Source organism: Anomalospiza imberbis, chromosome 3, assembly GCF_031753505.1.
Source record: "Anomalospiza imberbis isolate Cuckoo-Finch-1a 21T00152 chromosome 3, ASM3175350v1, whole genome shotgun sequence".
Classification (NCBI taxonomy): Eukaryota; Metazoa; Chordata; class Aves; order Passeriformes; family Viduidae; genus Anomalospiza; species Anomalospiza imberbis.
Window position 1 is genome coordinate 18,472,486 of NC_089683.1, and position 22,953 is coordinate 18,495,438.

General features: G+C 36.4%; 1 protein-coding gene across 3 annotated transcripts in view; it reads left to right on the plus strand.

Annotated features, from left to right (window-relative positions):
• Window positions 1-22,953, plus strand: part of EIPR1 (EARP complex and GARP complex interacting protein 1) — a 75,603-nt gene that overhangs the window by 18,400 nt on the left and 34,250 nt on the right. For all 3 annotated transcript variants that reach the window (XM_068183531.1, XM_068183533.1, XM_068183532.1), the window contains one exon: window positions 17,852-18,008. In XM_068183531.1, coding sequence (XP_068039632.1) covers window positions 17,852-18,008 — 157 coding nt within the window. The remainder of the gene's footprint in view (window positions 1-17,851; window positions 18,009-22,953) is intronic.

A 22,953-nucleotide genomic window follows, 5' to 3' on the forward strand; every position in this document is an offset into this window, starting at 1 on the left:
TCAGAACAATCATAGGAACTTTACACCTTTCTTCTTTTTTGCTGTTCTGACTAGTTGTAGTTAGTTGACTATTCTCCTTTTTATTACTTTCATGAAATTAAAATTGGACAGAAGTGGCACTTCTAAAAAGTGAATAAGAAAGGTGACAACATAATTGAGGATATCATAGCATTTCTTAGTAGAAATCCACATTTAAATATCAGAAAAGAAGAATTATGGGGCGGGTTGAGGGTCAAGAACATACCCTCCAAATAATGATATGAACCAATGAGAATAATGGTACACTAAATATAATAAGTTGAAAAATGAAGATAAATTAGTCTTCAAGAAGTCGATAACTAACCAAGTGCTCTCTTCAACTGCTAGGGGGAATATCATTTCACATGTGTATTCCTGCTGCAAGTTTGAAAGATGCTTGCTTCATTATTCAGAAGACCATCCTAGCCTACTCTAGGATATTTTTTTCATTGTGAAAAAGTGAATTGACAAAACCCTCTAAATCACACTAAAGGGGAGTCACTTGGGAACTTGAACAGTGGAGACCTGACAAAGTGCTAGACTCCATTGGAAAATTATCTATATACAGTCTCAGTATTCCTCAAGATTCAGGCTATAGCAGGGGAATTCAAAAAGGCGTTTCATGGACTTTTAATAATGTTCTGAGACAGCAAGAAATACCAACAGTTAACGGGCTGGGGTGTGTTTAATAATTTTTGTATGTAAAGTAGGTGATGGAAGCCTCAGCTCTACAAATGGCTGAAGCAATTTGGATCCCTATATTGATACAATGATTAATATGATGTTGGATAATAATTGGAAATATGTTGATGATGCTCTTTTTGTCATTCCAGCTTATCATACACTGTTATGAGGTGTTTGAAAAATTTCCAAGTTAGGTGGATGTGCAGTGGTGGGTGCAGGTTGTCTGTGGGTTTGGGGGCTGGGGGGAGTCATGCCTTGAATTTGCTTTGTTTCATACAGAGCTTCTTTTTGATCTGTTGCCTTGTTTGTACATCCCTCCCTGTCTCTCACCTGCTGTTTTGGGATACTGTTGAAATGGAGGCAGACTGTCTCCTGTGGACTTAAAAAGTAAACTTCAGCTACATCATTAAAGGAATGGGGAATTCAGGGGGATTTTTCTGTAAGCTGTTTAAAGAGTTCTGCAGCCATTTGCCAGTTTGCCAGCAATGGATGGCTTCTTTTCGAGTGACTCTTGGATCTGGTCTCTGTGGACCAGAATAAGTAAAGAGGTTGAAATGAATGATCATGGTGATCAATTTGGGGAAACTGTCATTCTAAAATAATGTTTTATAAATATAATTATAGCTTATACAGCATTATTTGCAAACCCTGAATATAGCTTTCATTCTATCCTATAAGCTAGAATTAACCCTGAGATTTATGCATTGCTCTGAGATGCAGATGAATCTATTTAGCATGTCAGCAAAGAAACTTAGTGGCTTGGTTGGATTTTGATACGGTATAATGGCCAGCTGCTTGGGTAGTTACTGTGTTCTGTTAAATGTTCTACAGAAACTTAGCAATGGTAAAATTGTTTGGGAAGTCACGGGTTAAGGCAAACTGCTGGTGGGTTTGCATGATATGATGGGGAGATAAAGGAGAGGAAATAAAAAAATGATCCAGACCAAAAACTGCATAGATGGCAAATAGTGTGCCTGCTGAACCTCCAGTTGGATCTGGGTAGTGGTCTCCATTATTGCAAAGGTGAATTTTTAGGATGTGATTGTATGCAGCTACCCTGGGTGCAGGAGAAAGATATGCTTGGAGGGGCAAGAGTAAAGGACCATGTCCAACAGCCTAATTGTAGACAGCTGTACTGTTGTTGTCATGAGTCTCATAGGGGAAATGCTTGCTGAAAGACAAAGTGAGGAAATTAAGGCAATGGTAGAATTGGAGAAATAAGGAGATCCTGAGGAAGGAGATCCCAAAATCAGGGATATGTGAGAACACAAGGAGGTATGGGATGGTAAAATAGATTTTGGGCAGTCAATCAGTGGGAGGCTTGAGAAATGTTAGGGATAACATCCTTAGATGTTAGCAGCCATTTAGTGTCTGTCCATACAAAAATCTATTGTCGTGGTTAAATGTCTGCATCTTTTGTTTTTTGATTAGCATTTCTTGTTTTGCATTTTGTTTCTTTTTTATCTGTGGCAACTTCTGCTATTTTCCTGTTTTCTTCCTTTCTGTGGCATTTACTGAAAGGATTGGTAAAATAATTTGCCAAGTTTTAGTTTTGTTGCTATCAGATGAACAGTTGTCTAGAAACTTCAGCTTCTTTTTTAGCTGTTTTCAACTGTGCCAGCAAACTAAACGAAACGATAATGCTGATTGTTTATGCAATTGTGAGTTGGGTTGCAAGGGTATTTTCATGACCACAAGAGTACTTTTATGTAATTGAAAACCTGAAAATTAGTATGTCACAATGTAGGCGATAAAAATAACAGCATTAAAGTCTGATATTTGGAATGATTTACTCTAATGGTGTCAGGTAGGGTGGAAGCCGATGTGGAAAGTGTGTGTGTGAGCTGTATCAACACTGAAAACCGTTTAAGAAAACAATCTTTACCTGCTAGTTTGTGAGGGATAGAACTTGCTGGCTGAGAAAGTCTTAATGTTGAATAATCAGGTTTTGGTATCAGTCAGCTGACTGTATGTTTGTTGGGGTTTTATTTTTGTTTGGTTGGTTGTTTTTTTACAGCAATATTGCTATAATGAATTTTTTTGCTGGAAATTGTAACCTGTAGAGTAAAATAAATAATCTCAGGATATTAGACTATTATAAGGTTATATATGTATTCTAATAACTTGGAACAGGGCCATGGCATTGACTTAGGGACTGACTTGCAGTAGAGCCTACTGTTAAACTATGGGGGTGCTCCCTGAGCAGTTTTGGTGTGGGCCAAGTTACATTGTCTGTACTTTCAGACAATGATGTAGTCCAGGAAATTCATGAGTAGTTGGAGTGTAGCCTCCTTCTTTTAACTTAACCTGCAAAAAAATTCAGTTTGATTTTGCTTTCTGGCCTCAGGGCTGGAGACCTGCACTTGACATTATTTTAAGTAAGTTGCCAAAAAATAAAATACCTGTCATAGTTCTCCATTGAAGAATTCTATAAAATACAGAGACTGTTTGTTTTGGAGAATTTATTGAAGAGAAACATGCAAGTACTTCAGAAATTAAAGATGTGATAAAGATGTATATAAAATAAATTATGGTATGAAGATCTGGTCAAGAATTTCTGTTCTGCTGATCTCAGTAATACAGTGGTTCTGTTGTGTGGCTTATTCCACAAAATTAAGAGTAATATAATATTAGAGATAATTTCAGCCTTCTAGAAAAGAAGCTATTTTGAAACAGTTATCCTTTTTTGTATAGCATTTTTACAGTGTCTGGTGCCGTGGGGTGGTTTTGTTGTGATAAGGATTAGTAGGTGTTGTGGAGTTTCTTCTTAAAGAATCTTGATGAATTAAAGCGAAAGCTTCATGCTGCTCAATTTGAAGAGAATGTTTAATTACTGGGTATTACATGCATGCATTCATTGAGGCAAAATTAAGTTTCGAGCAATGATAATTGTCTCAATTTGTACTAGTTCTTTCTTCTGAAGAAGGTACTTCTTTTCTATCTGCTTTCAGATACCAAATGCTGAATCAGACCATGTGCTGGAGTTGTTTGCCAGCTTGGTGATTTTTGAATTCATAGGAAGGCTTATCAGGATTTCATGGGACTGTGAAACAATCACTTCTCTTTTATTCTCAGTGCCCTTTGTAAGGATGCCAATGTTTTGCTGACTTCCTCATCTACTGCTGCACATAAGGCTCAGAAAACTGTCAATCTTGATATAAAAAGCTTTTTCCTGAGCTCTAACTACCACTTTAGAGTACAGCATCATGTTGGGATGGCTTGAACTGTTTTTCTCTACATGCATTAACTAACTTTTGTAAACAGAGGAGCTCATCTTTTGAGTCCTTCTATTCTCTCATTTTCCATGGCATAAAATTACCTAAAAATGTCAGGTCTGCAAGATTAGGTAGTTGACATTGTTAGACTAATGATGCTGTTCCAGGAGCTCACAGTGGAATGTTTCCTCTGGTTTTAACTTCGGCCTTTCAGAAAAATCTTTGTTTTAAATCCATGAGATAAAGCTGGTTTAATTGCTTTTACTAAGAAGAGATAAAACAAAATTCAAAAGCAGAATCTTTATCTAATCTAAATTTAAAAGCGTAATTAGTAAGTTTCTAGGTTGCTGTCATCTTTTGCATTTGTGCTTGCCCCTGCTTCTCCTAAGAATTCAAATTCTTATTCAAATCCGTGGAAACACACTTATTGTCCTAGTTCAAATGTATTTTTAAACTCCTGCAAAAATAGGTTCTGCACTTGTGTTTCATGTAGGGACATTGAACGCCACCAGAGGGCAAGAGGAAGTGTGACTGGACAAAGCTGTTACCTGCAAATTTCCACATGCAGGTGGGCATGTGTGTGCACACATCCTGGTTTTCACTTGGGTTTTTTCAAGCAAGATAGGTGCCCTGGTGCAGTGGTTACTTCTTACAAATAGCTTGCATTTATGGATTCAGAGCATACAAACACAAAACTGATGTTTAATTTTGTTGGAAATAATTTGCCTTTAAAAATCCATTATTTCAAAACAATAAATCTACAATGAGTTATGGCTGTCTGGTGCATTGCACTTACACACAGTGAACTCATGTATTAAAAAAACTTTCAGCAGAGAAAATTCATCCGTAAGGATACTGGAAATAATGCTGCTGGTGATGCTTCATCTGCTTAGTATTGAAGACAGCAGGTGACACTTTTGCCTTGCTGTAATGAAAGCATTCTGTGTAGGGAAATCATTGGTACAGCCATGGGATATGCTACAGTCATTAAAATGGGCACAGAAGTGGAATGCATCTTTAAATATTCCCTCTTCTCAGCAGTAGTGGTGGGATGTACAGAAGAAGATTTATTCCCATAGTTTGAAGGAAGAAATAAATGTCCTTGGTGTTCTTAATGTTCTTTTAATGTTTTTTTTTCCCAGGAATTCTAGCTGTTGTATGTAATTTCAGTGTTTCTTTACAAGTAGCTTGCAGTAAGGTTTTAAATTAAATGCTTGACTTTCTCATCCACGTGATGAAAAAATGCTACCCAAGTGATGAACAGCTTGAGAAATTGTTCCATGTTAATTCTGTTTAAATTTGAAGGCCTCTATGTATAGATGTATATTAAGTTCTGTCCAGATGACAGGTAACGTCGCTGTCATATCATAGTCTGTGCTGTAACCTTACTTGTATGTGAGACTGCTGTAGGAGTTAAGCTCAGCAGTGTCTCAGCCAGTGTGTAAGAGCAGATGCATAGTGAAAAGTGCAGGAGCTGGGGGATCATGGACCATGTATAATATAATTAACTTGAAGCACAGATCCTTGTTATCTCTTGATTTAGGATCTCATCTTTATCTGACAGCGATTATCAGGATAATTGCAACATTTTTGGTATGAAGCAAAAGAAAATGAATGTCAGAAGAGGGAGGAGAGAAAATGACAGAAATTCAAGTGTAGCAGAATGGTCCTGATATTGAAAAGAGTGTTTTAAATGCAGAAAGTGGATAAAATGCTTCTGAATTAGTGCTGTCACTGAGGGATAATCTCTTAAATTATCAGACTTCTCTCTTTCACTGTTAGAAGGTTTAATTCTCTTCCTCTTCTTATTTTTTTTTTAACTTAGAACAAAAGAAGTGTTTTTCTGCCTCTAATTTGAAGTAGTTTGTAAACTCTATTTTCAAATATTGATCTCAATAAATGTAAAAGACTGCAAGAGAATATGTTCTTTTGCTATCTCCAGTCGATGCTATTGTTGCACTAAGTAACATTTTGCAGAAACACCTAAATTCTTATAGTTTGTGTTTAGGCATTCTTGTGCAACGAGTTTGTTACATAAGTGAAAGTTAAAGGCTTGCTTTTCTCTATATTAGTCTAGTTTTGTATTAGACTTCAGAGTTATTCCCAAATAAGACAAGGGAAGCCAAGTATACTTGGCAAGTTCCTTCCAGTAAATGTTATGACATTTTGCAACCTCACTTTTTTTGCATTCCATGTTTTGTGACATTTTTTCTACCATGAAAAGATAGCCTGCTTTCATTTTCCATTATCCCATCCTTCTTGGAAAGCTGGAGAGGCCAAGGGAGTGTCTCTTGCTTTATACCCTTAAGAGAATGATAAAGATTTTTTCTTATTTCTTGTTTTTTTTTTTCTCTCTTGCTGACTTATCAACATCACAATTTAAGTACTAGCAATAGCTTAAATAGTTAGAAAAATGATAATTTTTTTATAAAGTAGCAAATCTTGAGTTATTGTAGTTATATGATGACATCAATTCTGTAGCATATTCTATTATCTTCATGTCCTCATATGAAACATGTTAAAATGTTTTGAAGACTATTTTAGTTTGAGATTTTTCTCCTGATTCTGAGTGATAGTTTGCAGCCTTAATTCTCTTGTGTGTATGAGGTGGGTTTTTTTTATGTGTCATCAAACAAGCATCAATGTTTCTGACCATTAGACATAAAACTTAGGACATTTCTGCTACTGCAGCACTTTGAATGGCAGCTACAGGAAGTATGAGAATTTGAGATTAATATTTGTGCCTCATTTGATATTGTGACTATTTTGCAGCTCAGCATAGTTTTATGATCTCCACTGTGGGTGCACATGCCATCTAGTAGACTAACAGCACTTCTCCACTGTTCCTTATGCTCAAATTGCAATCACCACGACCTTCAGGGCCCTTTCTGCAGAGCATTGTTGAACTTTGAGGTACCTGTTGCTCTGTTTTTCCATCCTGTTTCTGTCCCTCTGATGTTCCCTGAGGTGATTAATGAAGATGATAAACAGTGCTGGCCACTCTGTCAGCTCCTGAGACGTACCAGTAGTGACTGGCTCCAGATGACTTTTATACCACTGACCACAACTCTTTGACAATTGCCGTTCAACCAGTTTTGAGCCCAACCCTCCTGTTCTTCAGTTTGTCTGTGAGGACATTATGGAACAAAGGCTCGTTAAAGGTAAATAACATCAACTGCTTTCCCCATTTTTACCAAGCCTGTTTTTAATTTAATTTTCACTGCAGAATGCAATTGTATGTGTCAGACATGATTTCTCCTTCATAAATCTGTACTGAGTAGTCCCAATCCTTATGTTTAGAAATGTTTTTCAGATTCTCCTAAATCTGTCACCTTCCTGGGGACTAAGGGAAGACTGACTAGTGTATAGATGCTTCTTGCCAATCTTAAATATAGGAATGCCATTTACTTTCTCAAAGTCCTCAGGAACCTCTCTCCAGCACCATGACCTTTCAGAGTTAATTGAAACTGGCCTCATAAATACATTGTCTATTCCTCAGTTCTTGTGGATGCATTACTAGGATCCAATTTCTTTAAATATTTCCTAACTTGACTTTCCCACTGGTCTTGGCAGCCTGGGATCCCTCAATCCTGAGGATAGCAAAGACCCCACCACTAGACACTGAGCTTATTAAAGTCATACACAAGGACCGAGACTATAAATATGAAACTCCTTCTCATTGGCAGAAGATTGTGTTATCCTTTGTTTCATCCTTCTAGCAGACACCATCTGCGTGTTGCCGCTTTGGTCTACCTTCTAATCCTAAACCGTAATCTCTCATTTGAGCTGGGAGCTCCATACACTCTGGTTGCTGCTGATCATAAAGGGTGATTCTCCCTTCTCACCTTCTTGATACATCCCTCCTAAAGATCCATACCTCTAATCCCAGTGAGATTGTACACACCAATAAGACTCTGTATTTGACATTAACATAAGGTGTACTTGGTCAGTACTAGCAAAGGAATTGTATCCTATCCCTGAGCTGAAGATTTGCCTGCCAAGGTATTTCTGGGTTTGTTTCTATTTGGTTTTGTTTTCATAATTACTTTTCTTAGATTGTAAGCTTTTTTTGGAAGGTGCTACATATCTTTCTGCACTTGAGTTCAATAAAAAATTGCCATAGGGTTTCTCTCTTGTGAGTGTTTCTAAGATGTAAACAAATGAGAACTGCATAGTTATAGCAGCCAACTAACATGATGTATTGTTTGAATGCCCCAAGTTGAGAAAACTACTGACTAATGTAGGGCAATATTTAGTCTTTTTCTGTAGACTTTTTGGATGTGATAGTAGTTGATACCTTGAACTAAGAAAAATCCCAACCACAACTTATTTTTCTTGTATTAGTAAAAATACCTTTCTTATTGTAGCACTTTTAACTGACTTAATGAACAGAAAACTGAGTGTATCTCAAAATAGTGTATCTAGCTTGCAGTTGTTTATAATTATTTTCTTCCATTAATTGCTTTTGCTTGATGTGTGAGCACATCTGGAAGCTAGCTACCCAAATTGTCCAGTTATTGCAGAGATACAAGCAGATTATGATTCTGAGATCTAAGCTTTGAATCCCAAGTTATTGCTGGAAGAAATTTTGTGTCTGCTGGTTGTGGCCACACATCTGGATTTCTATTGAGGGGAAGTACCAAGTGGAGACCATGGAAGGCTGATGTAAAGGGTAGTGAACCTACCTTTTCCAATTGAGCTAGTGGTTAGTCAAGATTGATTCGTCAAGCTTGAGGCAGCCATGTAAATTGCTTGTATTGGATGGAGTGGTATTTGTCCTGCTTGTGGCAGACTTTATTACAAAAGTTACATTTGTCTTTGGAACTCCTATGGAGTAGAATGGGAATGCTTGAGGTTATATAGATATACTCTTGAATATGTAACTGTTTGTTAAGGTGCCTGATTCAACAGGGGGATAAGTGGTCTGCAGTTTCCATCAACTTGTTAAGGAATGCAGTTTTAAATGCTTTATGAAATATCAAGTGGGAATTTAAGTGCATTGGTTTAATTTCACCTTATTTCACTGACAGCTGCCATGGTGCCTCCATGAGACAACTGTTGTGTGTGTAAAAGTAGCAATGTGGACAGTGCTGTTCAGCTCTGCTTGCCTTTGTGATGATAGAAGCCAACATGTAAATATCCCTCATTAAGTTTTATTGGTATACTGTGCAGCTTTCCTCAGCACAGAGTTAAATCTCACAAATTATTTTTATATGGCCAGCCAATACCTTTTTGTTTTGTGGTTCTGACTGTTGTTGTAGCTTTTACATTATTGCAGCCAAATTCTGCCTGAGGAGCAGAGTTCAGCTTATCAGTATAGCAATGGTTGCAGTTCTTTGCTTGGGCTGTCCCCATATGGCAGAGTTCCAGAAGTGCAATCAGTAAATTTTGACCTCCCTCAAACAGATGTATATCTGCAGAGTATATAGTCAAAAAAGATCTGTGCTGAAACATTGTCTCAAATCACCTTGGGATAGCGTAGGAAGCATCAGACTATAAAAAAGTGCAAATTATGCCTTTTCCAATTTGACTGCCTGCTTTCTGCACACTTCCTCCTGTTCTTCCCTAGAAAATGATGGGTTTACCTGTCTCTCCATGTCATACCCCATGCCTTTGCGCACTCTTCGATCGTTCCAGCTGCATTAGTGTGCAGCAGGTGAGGTTTTTAAAACCTCCTTGGACATGTGTATATACAATGCAAACATATATTATTATTAGGATAAAGAGTGAGCTGCTGCTGCTGTGTTTCCATGTTTTGTGGGTTTGCTTTTTTTTGTTTTGTTCAGTGTTTTTTTTTTTTTTTTTTTAATAAATGTCTGGTTTTTGTTAGCTAAAAAGTGCATTTAAGTAATGGAAAGAAAATTAAATTGCTTTTAGCTCTTTATTCCTACATATATCTCACCCTCTGTATTTCAGAAAAATTGTAAAATCAAGAACTACACAGGCTTTTAGGACAAAAGATGAAGTTACTAACCCAGAAAACAAATGGTCTGTTTTCCCCCTCTTTTTTTTTCACTGTGAAGGACATGATGTTGAATAAACAGAATACAGTTTATTTTTTATTAATTGATTAAAAAGGATGAAAGTCATATTCTTTTTTAAAACAAAATATGCATACCTGAGATATTTTGGTTTTATTTCTTAATTCTATTAAACTCGAAGAAGAATGTTCACATTGATTGATAAGGAAGAGTGCTGTTTGTCAGTGGAAGGGAGGAGGGTTCTGAGCACTAGCTGCTTGTTCCTGTCATACCGAGAGCACTAATGGGCACCAGCTGGGCTGTAGCTATAGCAGCTTCACCACTTCAGCCTTGCACAGCACGAGCTGCTGTGGCAATGCTGCAGAAGGGCCTCCTGAGCAGATTTAGGAAGTACACACTTCAGTTGTTGTTCCCTGGGCAACAGAATAACTGCAGACAGCTGGCTTTGCACCACCTGAGCTGATCAAAGAGCAAACCCTGTCAGGCACTGATACTTCAGCTCCTCCAGCTTCAGTGTGAATGTCTGCAGGCAGTGATGTAGGAAGCATTGTCATTCAGGTTTCAAGGTTAAACACAGGGGAATGAAGTAGAGTGACAGCAAAAAGTAATATGAAAATATTGTTCCTGTAGATAGTGCAGTCGGGTGTGTATAGCTATTGATGATCAAGAATTAACTTTAAAATACTAAATTACTGGTGTACATATAAAATGTGTTTTGGAATTATTCAGAAAGAGACTGGGAGGCTAGCAATAATCGACTTGAATTTTGGGAGAAGGAAGAGCAATCAAGGGTGACATATCTTGTGTTCCATTAAGAAAGACCATAAAGAATAATTGAACACAAAGATTAAAGTGGTATGTAAAATTATATGGCTATGGAGGATCTATATCTGGTCTGCTGGAAGCTTCTGACAGGTCAGGACTGCAGCAGTAGGGTGGGGTTTATTCAGCAAGCGATGCCAGAAGCATGAAAGGTATTTGATTGAACAACAGTGAACTGGAATGTTGTTCTATATGGACCTGTATAATTGGGATTAAGATACACTTGAATATGTTGGGTAAGAGTGGAGGGATGGGAGGGGCAGGTGGTAGCATTCATAAATGTCTGATGGACTCTCTTCTTGTACTTCATTTATATTATAGTAATATCCACTTAACACTTTGGTTAAGAAGGGTTCTAACTTCTTAAAATACTGTTTTAAACTTTGTTGTGAAATAATAAAAATAATTTTAATTACTCCTCTTAAAATAAGTTTCTTCTGTATTTTTTTTCTAATATCTGTATTTATTTCAAAAGATAGTAGCTTCCCTTTTGCAGAAACAGCTCCAGTGAGTGAACGTGGGTGAACAATAATACTGACTTTTAGCAAGTTCCAAATGTGCATCTGTCCACACCTGAAAGAGGAAGACGAACAGAGCTGGTGTGATTCTGAATGTACTTAATCCTCGTTTGCTGAAACTGCAGAATATTGATTAGTATCCACACTTACATTGAGGGTTTGGTTTTGTATTCCATATATTCTTTAGATTTTTTTGTATTTCATATTTATTTTAGTAACATTTGAAGAAAGTCTCTCTAAAGTAGTTTCAGGTGGGGTTTTTGCCTTTTGTTTTGTTGGGGATTTTTTTTGTTTGCTTGGGGACAATTTAGACTGTGTATTTCTTGTTTGACTCTTCTGATTTACTGCATCAGTGGTCCAGATATCAATTGGTTTCTTAGTATGTTTACTGAGGTTGCGTGTTAAGTCCTTTTTAAAGCTGTTATTTATTAAAGAGAATAAATTAAGACTGTATAAACAGATTTTATAGTATCTGATGTTCAGTTGCATTCTTTGTAGTTTTGCAGTCTGTGGCATTTTCTGAAGGAATCTTTATAAAGAATTCTGACTTTCTTAAAATTTTAAGTTCTTCTGTCAAAGTCTGGAAATGTGACAAAGCTCATTTCTTTCATTCTGCAAGTCTTCAACTGTAGGAATTGCTGATGCAAAATCAAGAGTGGTGTGAAGTATGCAGGCCATCCCTTCTAGCTTAAAAAATTACCAGCTCATAAAAAATTCTAATTTTCTACAACAGCAGGAATGACTTTCAGTCATTCAGTGTCCTGAACAACTGTATTACATCTGGAATCAGCAGTGTTCTTATATCCACAGGTTTTTCTTTTTGCATCTAGTACAGAAATGATTGTGTAATTTTTAAGGGATGTCTACTGGCTACTGTGTTCAGCAGCAGCAGTGCCACAAATTGATTTGTTGTGTGTGAAGGACCTTTATCAAGGAGTAACAGGTACTTTTAGTTAACCTTACAGACATGTTTGTTTTTGAACTCTGGTCAGTAATTTCCTGTTATTTTTAAATTTCAGGCCAGTATTTTTTCCCCAGGCTTATTTCTTACTCTTAATTTAAGTTGGAGCAATTCTCCAAGGGGAACAGTGTTTGGATGAAGATAAATGGGATGTCCCACCAATCTACAGCTTTTACTTTTTTTTCCTGTGTTGGAGCCAGCTGGTAGTATAAAGCTAAAAATTGTCATGGAAATAGTCCTCATTGAGAAGTCCTTTTGAGTGCTGCAGGGAAGATTGGTATTGACTGACCATGTTGTGACCCTTTGCAAATTGTAGGCTCTGCATGCAGAGGGTTTTCTCACTTGCTCAACTTGTAAAGTAGGCACCAAAGATGGCCTCATGTTCTATAGCTGTGATTATCTCTTAGACTTTGGCTGAACTCAACAAAGTTTGAACTTAGCAAAGTTTATTTCCTACATTTGATTACTGTACCCTTATTGCTACCAGCTTCATGTGTAGCTGCTTCCTAATTCAGTGCTGTCAAAGTATGGGATTACTTGTTTATTCCTTAAATTCTGTTTTGCTTGTTTGTAAGCCTGGATAATTTCAACAGAACTCAGTAGATGAAACTATGTGCAGTCACTTTAGCAGATATTATCCTCTGCCCAGGAGATAATATTGGTGGACTTGGGGAAACGGTGCTTAACAGAGGGTTGCTGTGGTTGAACAAGTATATTTAGCTCCATTCTAAGCTATACCTAGTAAAAGATAGACTGAAGATGTAGGATGAATTAGATAAGGGATGAGGAGGAACAAATATTTCCCCCTCTTGAATGAGGAAGAATAATGACAAACATTCAGTAGTTAATTGTCTCATTTCTGGATCATTTTATGTGAACAATGTGTGAGGAATACAGTGGGACATCCTGCTTCAAACCTTTGACTTAGTCTCTATGAAAGTTCAATAGTGCTTATTAAACCCTGTAACATTTTTGTTAATACACTCAGTGATAAAACTTCAACACAACCTTATCTGTTCTCTTCTGCATCGGTGCTGTGACATAAACACTCATTTCATTATGAAGTAGGGATGCAAAAATGGTTTCCAAATATATAAAGAGTTTTAAGGAAGGCATAGAAGCCTTCCTTAAAGGAAGACGATATGGAGACACTATGTGTTTAGCTTGTTTTTCTTTCTTTTACAGAATAACTGGCATTGTCTTTTAAATATTAGTTTCATACTTGTCTTTAGCATTTTAAAGAGATAATATGAGAGCTAGTAGATAAAAACACTCATTTTGTATGTGTATGTGCAGTAATGTGATGTGAAGATAGTAAAATATGGGAAAACCTGGAGTTTCTCTTTGCCTGTAGGCATTCTAGATAAGCAATGGCGCTACAGAGGTGGTGGTGAAATTACCTAGTAACACTGGATTTTTAAATTTTCATATGATCACTTGGGAAATAAGGCTATATAGGTAATGCCACAAATACTGGACACTGCTAGTGAGCTTTTCATGTGGCCATGGGAAGCTTGTTGTGGGGCTCCGATACCTATGTAGTGAGAGTTCCTGTTTGTGGATTTCTGTAGGTTTGTAGCTAGTGGTTATTTGATTAAGAGGAATTGTGGCCCAGAAGAAACTCCACTTCATCTATCAGAAGAGTGACACAGCACTTAGATTTGCCCTCTCTTTTACAAGAGAGAAAATGGTATATTTTAAAAAGTTCCTTATATATAGATAAATTAAGCCTTCCTTAAGGCCAGCCATATCTAAAATTACTTCTCTGGATAGCTGTGGAAATTCCATTTTGGTTTCACACATCTGGGAATTAACAAAGTGTCAGAACTGTCCAAGGAGAAGTTAGCAGCACTCTGAATAAAGTCTTTGTTCTACAGATTTCAGCCATGTATCTAATTCCAGAGTTTCTCCAAAGTTTAAAATTAGAATATTTGCAATGCACATACAGTTGTTCAAGATGGATGGACATTCAGCAGCTGGAAAGTGGTCTCTCACTTTCCCTGAGCATCATCAAACCCAGCTGAAAGCAGAGGATAATGTCTGTGCTGAGTGTCAAAGTTTTGCGCTTGTTGGCTTTTATCGTTATCCATTTCTGATGTGCAATTTAATTTATCCTTCACCACTAGCCCCAGTGAAGTAAAACAGGCATGGAACTGCACAAAATTCTGCGTATGAAATTCTGCACCAACCTGTACTTCAGTTTTCAAACCACCAAAGTGTTACAGGACCCTGGATCACCTCAGGTTGCTGCGGGGGTTTTCTCTCAATATATATACACACAAACATATACACTTATGCTTTGGCCTCCTTCAGTCTTCAAAATTATGCTTGTTTAGTTGTTTTAGGGTTTTCAGTCTGGAAATCTGATTGTGCAAGGAACTAATACTCCAGTTTGAAGAAGCAAAAATATAATTTCAAGGTTGTCTTTAAGACTGTGGTGCTGTGGTAAGAGGAAAGATGTCTTGAGAATGTATTTTTCCCCACCTTCCTCAATCTAAAACCTTTACTGCACAAAGCAGCAATACTTGGAATTTCAATCTTTTTATGGAATATAAATTTGAAGTTGCACTTCAGTCTTTGATTTTCAGTCTTCCCTGAATTGATTTGCCTATATGGAAGTAATTTATTGTTTGTTAAGGATGAGAATTCATATTATATGATGCCTGTGTAACTACTCATTTCTCTTGCTTAAGACAAGGAGAGCTCAGTACTGCAGTTTATTACAGGGATTTGTTTCCTTTTCCTTTCTGGAAAAAGGAAGAAGACAGTTAAATTTATCATTTATAATTTAGAAGAAAGTTAAATTTATCCATTGTATATTTGCAAGTTTGGTGCTTTATGGGTGTGTGTATATGACATGTTCTCAATGCTTCTTGAAGAGATACAGGGCATTGAAATGTTAATACATTTGCTCCGTGTTTTACCAACCACAGTGTGAAATAATTTTGGGACCACCTAGCCATCTACTAGCAAGAAAAGCTGAAACCATAAGAATGTGGTCTGCTGTAACTTTTCAGAAAAAAATGTGGTGTAGGAGGTGATCATGCAAATTTTACAGGCAGCTTCACAATTATCAGAGAATTTTAAGAAAAGTGGAATAACAGCAGATTTTTGTAAATGAAATGAGAAATCTGAATTGAAACTGAACCAGGGTAATGAAACATCAGTGTTGAATATTGCTGTACATGTCACACATGAGTGGAAAGGGCCCCTTTGGTTTCTCTATTCAGGCAGCTACTATGTAAGATGGCCTTCATAATCTCATTATACTTACATATATTCTAGTAGAAGTAATTTTAAATTTATCAAAAGTGAACAATACTTAAAATCAGTCTCTATATTCTTCTAAAAATCTGGCTGCATAAAAATTTCTATTTGTTAGCTAGTTTGTAAAAAACAACAACAAAAAACCACCCCAAAAATGTCAAAAAAACCTCCAAACCAAGCAAACCCAAAACACAACCCTCCATCCCAAAACTATTTCAGAAGTGATAGTTGATTCTTCATTTTTAATTATGTCACAGATTGTACCACAAATTTTAAGAATCACCACTGATTACTATTTGAAAACTTGTAGGTAAAATTTCAACTAAAAAGAAAAAGGTATTATTTATTAGGTAATTCTTGGGGAAGATAGGACCTATCAGTGTATTGACAAATGTTTTGTGCAGGCTACTTTTTTTTTTTAACTCTGCTTCCTGAATATTAAATTTCTTTGTGACATTTTGAAGTTCTCATAAGACTTGTAGTGCTGTGCTGGAGAGGAAAGATGGCTTGAGGAACATGTAGTTTGTTTTCCATTATTTGCTTTTGTGGTTCTCTGCCGTGATCTTGGTAATAGTGAAAAAGATAATGCTTTTATATACATGGTACAGACCTTTTAGTAGTTTTAATCTACCAGAAACTGTTCATTACTGTTCTGTCACACTGAAGTGAAATGTTTGATAAATCTCCTCCTTTTTAGCTATATTATACTTTAAAGTTATTTATTACTTGCATGGTGTACAAAGCACACTGTGTGTGGGGTTTGCCCTTTGCTAAGGAAAGGTAGCCATCCACTGCTGCTTTCTTCTCTTCCTCAGTGGCACGTGGATCTGGAGTAAACAATTTACCTGAAATGATTCAAAATTAGCTATTTAGTTAGCATGTTCTACAATTAGCAAAAAATTCAATTAAGTGTTGATAAATAAGGGATTTTCTATCATCTTTAGATGTATGGTCTTTTTTTACTGTATTCAACTTGTATATCCAAATTACTGTAGAACAGTTATGAGCATCATACATATAATTTATGCTCAGCACAATCTATCAAATATCCAGTGATTGTGTGTTCTGAAATCATACTAAGTCCTCCTCCTACCCCTGTTTCCTGTTACAGAAATGGCCTTTTTTCCTACAGGTTTGACCTAATTACCTTTTTTTTTTAATTTCATATGACTGCATTTTAAACATGTCTGCATTCTTGTATTCAGGACTTACTATGTATCAGTTACTTTTTGTCCTATTCGGTGTTGTTTGGGTGCCTCTTTTTCCATATAGAATATCCAGATTGGTGACCTTTATAATACATGTTTTTTCCTCTGTTAGTACCATTTTAGCCTGAGAAGGCCTTTTCAGTGTCCTTGCTTCCTCTTGAAAACACTCTCATTACATACAGCTGCTGCCACTTTCCTTTCCACTGATGAAGTTGGTCACATTTGCTCACGGCTCTGTAATCAAGCACTCTTGACTAAAATCAGCTAAAATGTACTTGGAGATAGAGGCCTCTAAAATGACCTCAGAAAAGAAGATGTATCATTCATTGCTGCTTATCCTCTGGACTTATTTAGCTCATCCTGCAGCCAGCAGTTGCTCCCCTTGCTTTTGCTTCCCATGGCTGTGTCTGGTTCCTTTGTTCCTGCTGGGGTGGATCACACTGACCCGTTCATCCTCAGTGAACCCTGGACCAGTGGCTGGAACAGCGTGAACATATGCACTGCTGCTCTGGTCTCCTCCCATTCTGCACTGCTACAAATTGCTGTACTGGGTGATGGGCAATGCCGTATGTACACAGACCATATGGTATTTTCTCCTCAATCTACAGTTGCCTTGTTCTTCATACATTGTAATACTTTGCTATATGTATGTAAGTTCAGTTTGTCTTTTGGAAGCCTTCAGTTTGCTGGGGTTAGAGGCACGTACTTACTTGGGAAACCTAATTTTGCAATAAACAGTTACTGTTAGTAAAGAATATGAGATAACTCTCTGGATTAAACTGAAGATAGCTGCTAAAAGTGTTTAAATGATGTCTGTATCTTTACTGTTAAGGAATCAAGCAGTGTAACTTGTCATTTTCATTAACATCAGTATGGGGAATGAAACCTGGAAAACACGCGTCCCAAAGAGTTTTCATGAGCACCTAATTTTGCTTTTGTTCAGGGAGACGCATGTCAAATACATGCTAATTAGGAGTTTTGCAGCAACTTGACTGCTAACTTGAGGTCTGTGTCTGTAGCCACATTGTGCATTCTTTGAATTAATCTTGGTATAATATTTTTTAATATTTCAAGCAGCAGATGTGCATTGCTTATAGATTTGTGTAAATGTTGGTGCAGTGTGTACAAAATACATCTCCTATACAATGATCTGTTGACATTATTCTCTGTTGCTTAGCTTCAGACACTAAAGTCATGACATGTGCTGCTGTTTGGAGGATGCCGAAGGAATTGGAATCAGGCAGTCATGAATCCCCTGATGATTCATCAAGCAACACTCAAACCCTGGAGCTACTCTGTCACCTTGACAACACAGCCCATGGCAATATGGCCTGGTAGGATTCTGCATATTTTATACTTCTAGCAAAAGCCTAAAGGATAAACCCATGCTGTTAGTTTTGTGCAGATTTATATTGTAGAAACTATGCTATGCACTTTAAAAGTATTCCATCTTTAAAAAAAAAGTATAAATTGGATTTTTAGTCCCAGATGTTTCATAGATTAAAAACATTTATTAAAGTCCTGCAAACACATATGGAGTAACAGCCTCTGTACTGTTTGAAAGTGTTCTTCTCCACCTGCCCCCATCTTTGTTGCACAAAGGTATAATACTTAGAATTTGAATCTTTTAGAATGTAAATTTGATGTTGCACCTAAGTTTTTCTTTTTTAGTCTTCACTCAACTGATTTAGTGTGTGAGTAATTTATTGTTTCATAAGGATAAGAATTCATTATGTTACATGGTGCCTGTGTACTCTTTATCTGTTGTATAAGTCAAGACAAGGAGAGCTGCAATACAGCAGAGGTTATTATGGAGGTTTATTTCCCTTTTTGTTATTTAAGAGGAAGTTAAATTTGTCCATTGTGTATTTGCAAGTTTGGTGCTTTATGGATGTGGGTATATGACATGTTCCCACTGCTTCCTGACCAGATGCAGGACATATAATAAGTTTTTAGTATCCATTTCTAACCACAGATGTCTAGTTTGAGCCTTGCAGATTAAATTTTAACCAAAGAAAAAGAGTAAATTGAAGGTACTATTAGGCAGGTCTTGAAAAGATAAGACATATCAGTGCATTCAGAAATGGTATAGATGACTTTTTTCTGAGATACAGGTTTTATGAGTGTTAAATTTCTTCGTAGTAGCATCCTTTAATTCTTTGCTACATATTTTAATATGAGCACTCCTCCTTGTAATTATTTTATTATTTCAATTCACTTTTTATTGTGGACACTTTTTGATAATTAATATTCCAAGCTAAATTGGAGAGTTTTTGTTATTTGTTTTAATTTTTTAAGCTTTGTGCCTTTTGTCTTATAATTTTCCATACTCAGTTTCTATCTGATGCTGGAATGCCAGAACTCTATATGGTAGCCAGATCACTAAAGGAGGAATAGGAGGCATATCACTGCTTTTTATCAGGATGTGAATTATATGAATGCCCAGAATTTTTTTTTTTTGCTCTGATTACAGTTTATAACAAGCTCATGCACAGTTTTCAGTCATCTGCTATCTGATTTTGTTCAGTATTTAAGTCTTACAATTATCTACTGCTATTTAATGCCCTTTACCTATGTGCATGTGTATATATATGCATGGAGATTTGAAAAGTTCAGTGTTACAGGGAGATAAAAGGTGTAAACAGAATACTCACATCATCTCTGGTGAGCACAACTGAGTTAGAGGATCTTGTTTTAGAGCAGACTTTTCTATTCCTGTCTCACTCATATTGGACACAACTCATAAATGAGTAAATTAGGCCTTTTGTGGTAAACACGTCGCATAAAGGCCACACCCCACTGAGTGGTGTGTTGGCTACAAATAGCAAGGTAAATATTTTTTGTATTACACTACTTAAGTGTTTAGAAAAACATGACGCCATTAGACACTAAGGGTTCAGTTGCTGTTAGAACCAAACAGAAATCAGAAGAACTATTTTCCTCAATGCAAAGTGTAAACACTTTTCAAACCACTATGTAAGACCAGCGTTCTGGTGTACACAACCACTATGAGATCAGTGGTGGTCTAGCACCATATACTTGCACTAAGAAGGATCTGTTATTTGCCTTGCCATGAGAGCATACATACCCTTTATGTTTTGCCTGGAAAACCGCAGGCTGAATGCTGGACCCAAGTTTAGTGTGACCACGTGCACTTTAAGGGGTTGCTTAATCCACAGCATGCAGTAGAGCAGTGTGAATGCAGCCATGAATGATTGGATACAGGCTTCATTTTTTAAGTTAATTTTGAGTATTATTAGTCAGAATGCATGCTAAAAAAGATTAAATATAAAACTGGGCTTCTCTCATATCTTTACATGCTGGACCTGGAAGAGTGGGCAGAGTTGCCAGTACAGTTTAGAGGTGCAGCGTGTAATGTTGGTGTCAGCCTTTGTGACAGTGGCTCCAGATAGCAGCTTGTAGGAAGATATTTTTTGTGTGTTTTGGTATCCATTGCACAGATGCTTCATAAGATTTATGGGTCTGGTTGCAGATCATAAGTAATTCGGTTTTGATTGTAAATCAGGGAAAAAAGCAAAACTATCTTGAACATGCAACTGGTTATGTATTCTAGCATCTACTACCCTCCTCAGGGCTTTATTTGCTTGTAGTTTTGCTCATGTTTACCCTGCTCTACTTCCTTATCATATTTTTTTCAAGGTAAGCCTGGTAGCTGAAATTTACCTCATAGATTTTTGTTTCCAGTATCATGCACTAAGAAACACAAAGGGGGGATTTTTTTTCAGGTCTGGTGTGTCAGGTATTGGTTTTGTTCAACTCTGTACTGATGTTAAGAACTGATTCTGCACTTTTTTACCTTTATCTCATCTTCTTTATGGAATTCTGTGCTCCAATTTCTCTGAAATTTCTTACTAAAAACCAACAGAGACATCTGTTTAATACCAATTCTCTTTTGTGAACCACGACCAAAAGAGGATTTTCAATTGATTGTGATTAAAATCTTAAACTTTGATGGTGTGTGATTGAACACTGTGCTCCGCCCGCTCAAGATTTTTTGAAATAATTTTCTAGTCTTGACAAAACATTTGGCAAAAATCTAATATCCAAGACATTACAAGCAAGTGAAAAATAATTTTGCTTTTCTACAGTTCCATTTTATCTGGATTGCATGAGCTGCTGTATATATATACTTATATATATATACTGTATATACTGTATGAGTATAACCTTTCATTTTTAGTTTCTGAGATTTACTGACTCCAAGCTTTGTATTTGGGACTCATCAGCATTTTTACTCAAACTCTTGTATGGCATAAACAGAAAATTAAACAGATGCTTAAAATAGGCCAAAAAGTAGGCCTGTTAGTTGTTCTGTTTGATTCTAGCCTAAGATTTTTTCATCCTCTGCCTGCTGTTCCTCATGTAAGCCAAAATGGAAGGATTTCAAGTGCAAAAATACTGGGTGAATTACTTTCAGTGTGGAAAACCCCAGATACACACAGAAATTCGTGTGTTTAAAAAGAAAAAAAATCTCTTCAATAAATTCCTTCTGTAGATAAGTATATGTATTCATACAGAGTTAAATCTTTTTAACAGTAAGCATGTTGATCTATGCGATGTTGTAAGATTCAACTAAAGGAACTTGCCACTGGATATCTTGCAAGAAGCAGTACTGTCCAACGTACTGTTTAGCACATAGGAGAGGCCAAGGAAACGGGACAGCAGTTAATGAGATTTTGATTATTCTTCTGAGTGCAGCTTGGAGGAATCCCCAGAACTCTTGTCTGTTAAACCCCTGAAGACTTGTATTTTAGTATTTAGAACAGTAACCTCCTGTTCTACTTCTCTCTGTTTTGCTGCAGACTTTTTTGGTAGTAGACTTGACAGGATAGTCCTTGGAGAAGGAAGATACTACAGGCCATAAGAGAAAGTATAATCTGTGAGATCTTGAATTCATAACACAGCAGGGAGTTTCTCTTGAATCTACTGGAAGCAGGCTTGCCTCTCAGTGCTTAGCATCCTACTTTTTGCTTTCCAAAGATATAAAATAGGCAGATATAAAATAGGGTAGATCCTGTTCAGTACTAAGCTATGTACTTCAAAAGAGAGGGGAAAATTTGAAGTAAGTTGGACTGTGATCTATGGAGTAAATGTGGAATAAAATGAAAATAAATAAGGGGAGACTGTTAGATGAATAGTGAAATACAACTGTAAAGGGAAAATGAATGGAGGTTACAGAGACAATATAAGTGGAGGCTCAATTCTGAGAAGCCTGAAAGGTGAGGAATGAAGAATTCATGTTTTATATAGAAAACAAGAGCTGCTAAAATTTGTTTGAAAGGAATGAATATGTTAGTAATAATGATAGATTACTTCATTAGGCTGATGTACTAGCTCAGGTTGATTTTTTTTTTTTTTTTTTTTTTTTTTTTTTTTTTTTTTGTCTATCCAACTCAATCAATCCTAGATATGAACATGCAAATATTACCATATCTAAGAGAATGTAGAGAGGAAGAGAAATTATAAATTCTTTAGAGTCACAGATGTTTCAAGAACTCCAGGATGTTTATCACTAAAATATTAAATTAGAACTTTAAATTCACAAAGGAGAAAGCTATTATAAATGAGCTATTCCCACAGATTTGAAATACTTAGATTTTATTTGGCATTTAATTGAAGGTCTCCAAATAGAGTACAGAGAAGTACCATCTCTTCCTTGGCCGTACACGGTACAAATCAACCTCATTAAGGTTGGCTTTTTACAGGAGTACAATTATTCGCTCTTATAGTCTTTTCAACTTGAGTAGAGATTTAATACATAATATTTTATTGCTTCATCATGCTCATTCCATTAATGCACACAGTCACCTCATCAAAGTTAGGCTCATTCATAATTGAAGCCATGAAGACAGATGACTGAAATGCAGTAGTGTTTTACTTACTTTTTTGGCCTTTAAATTTATTTTTAAAACCCAGAAGCCCACAAAAAACAAACCATACCAAAACATTTTCAAGTAAAAACGCCAAGAAGTAAGAGAATATGAAACTCAAAAGTGAAAATGGTGTTTTTCATAGCTCTAACACTTTCATGTGTTATTCAGGTATCACTTCTCTTTCCTGTCATGATGTTAGCAATGTTACTTCTTCTATAGTACCTCTCTGTAGGCTTCAGGATATATGTGTAAAAATTCTACCTTAGGGTTTCATTAAAAAAAATAAAGTCTAAAATAATTTAATAGTCTGTACCTAATGAATATAAACCTGAAAGTAACAAGACTTTTAGAGGGATCATAGAGTCTTGAATATGTGGAACAGTAA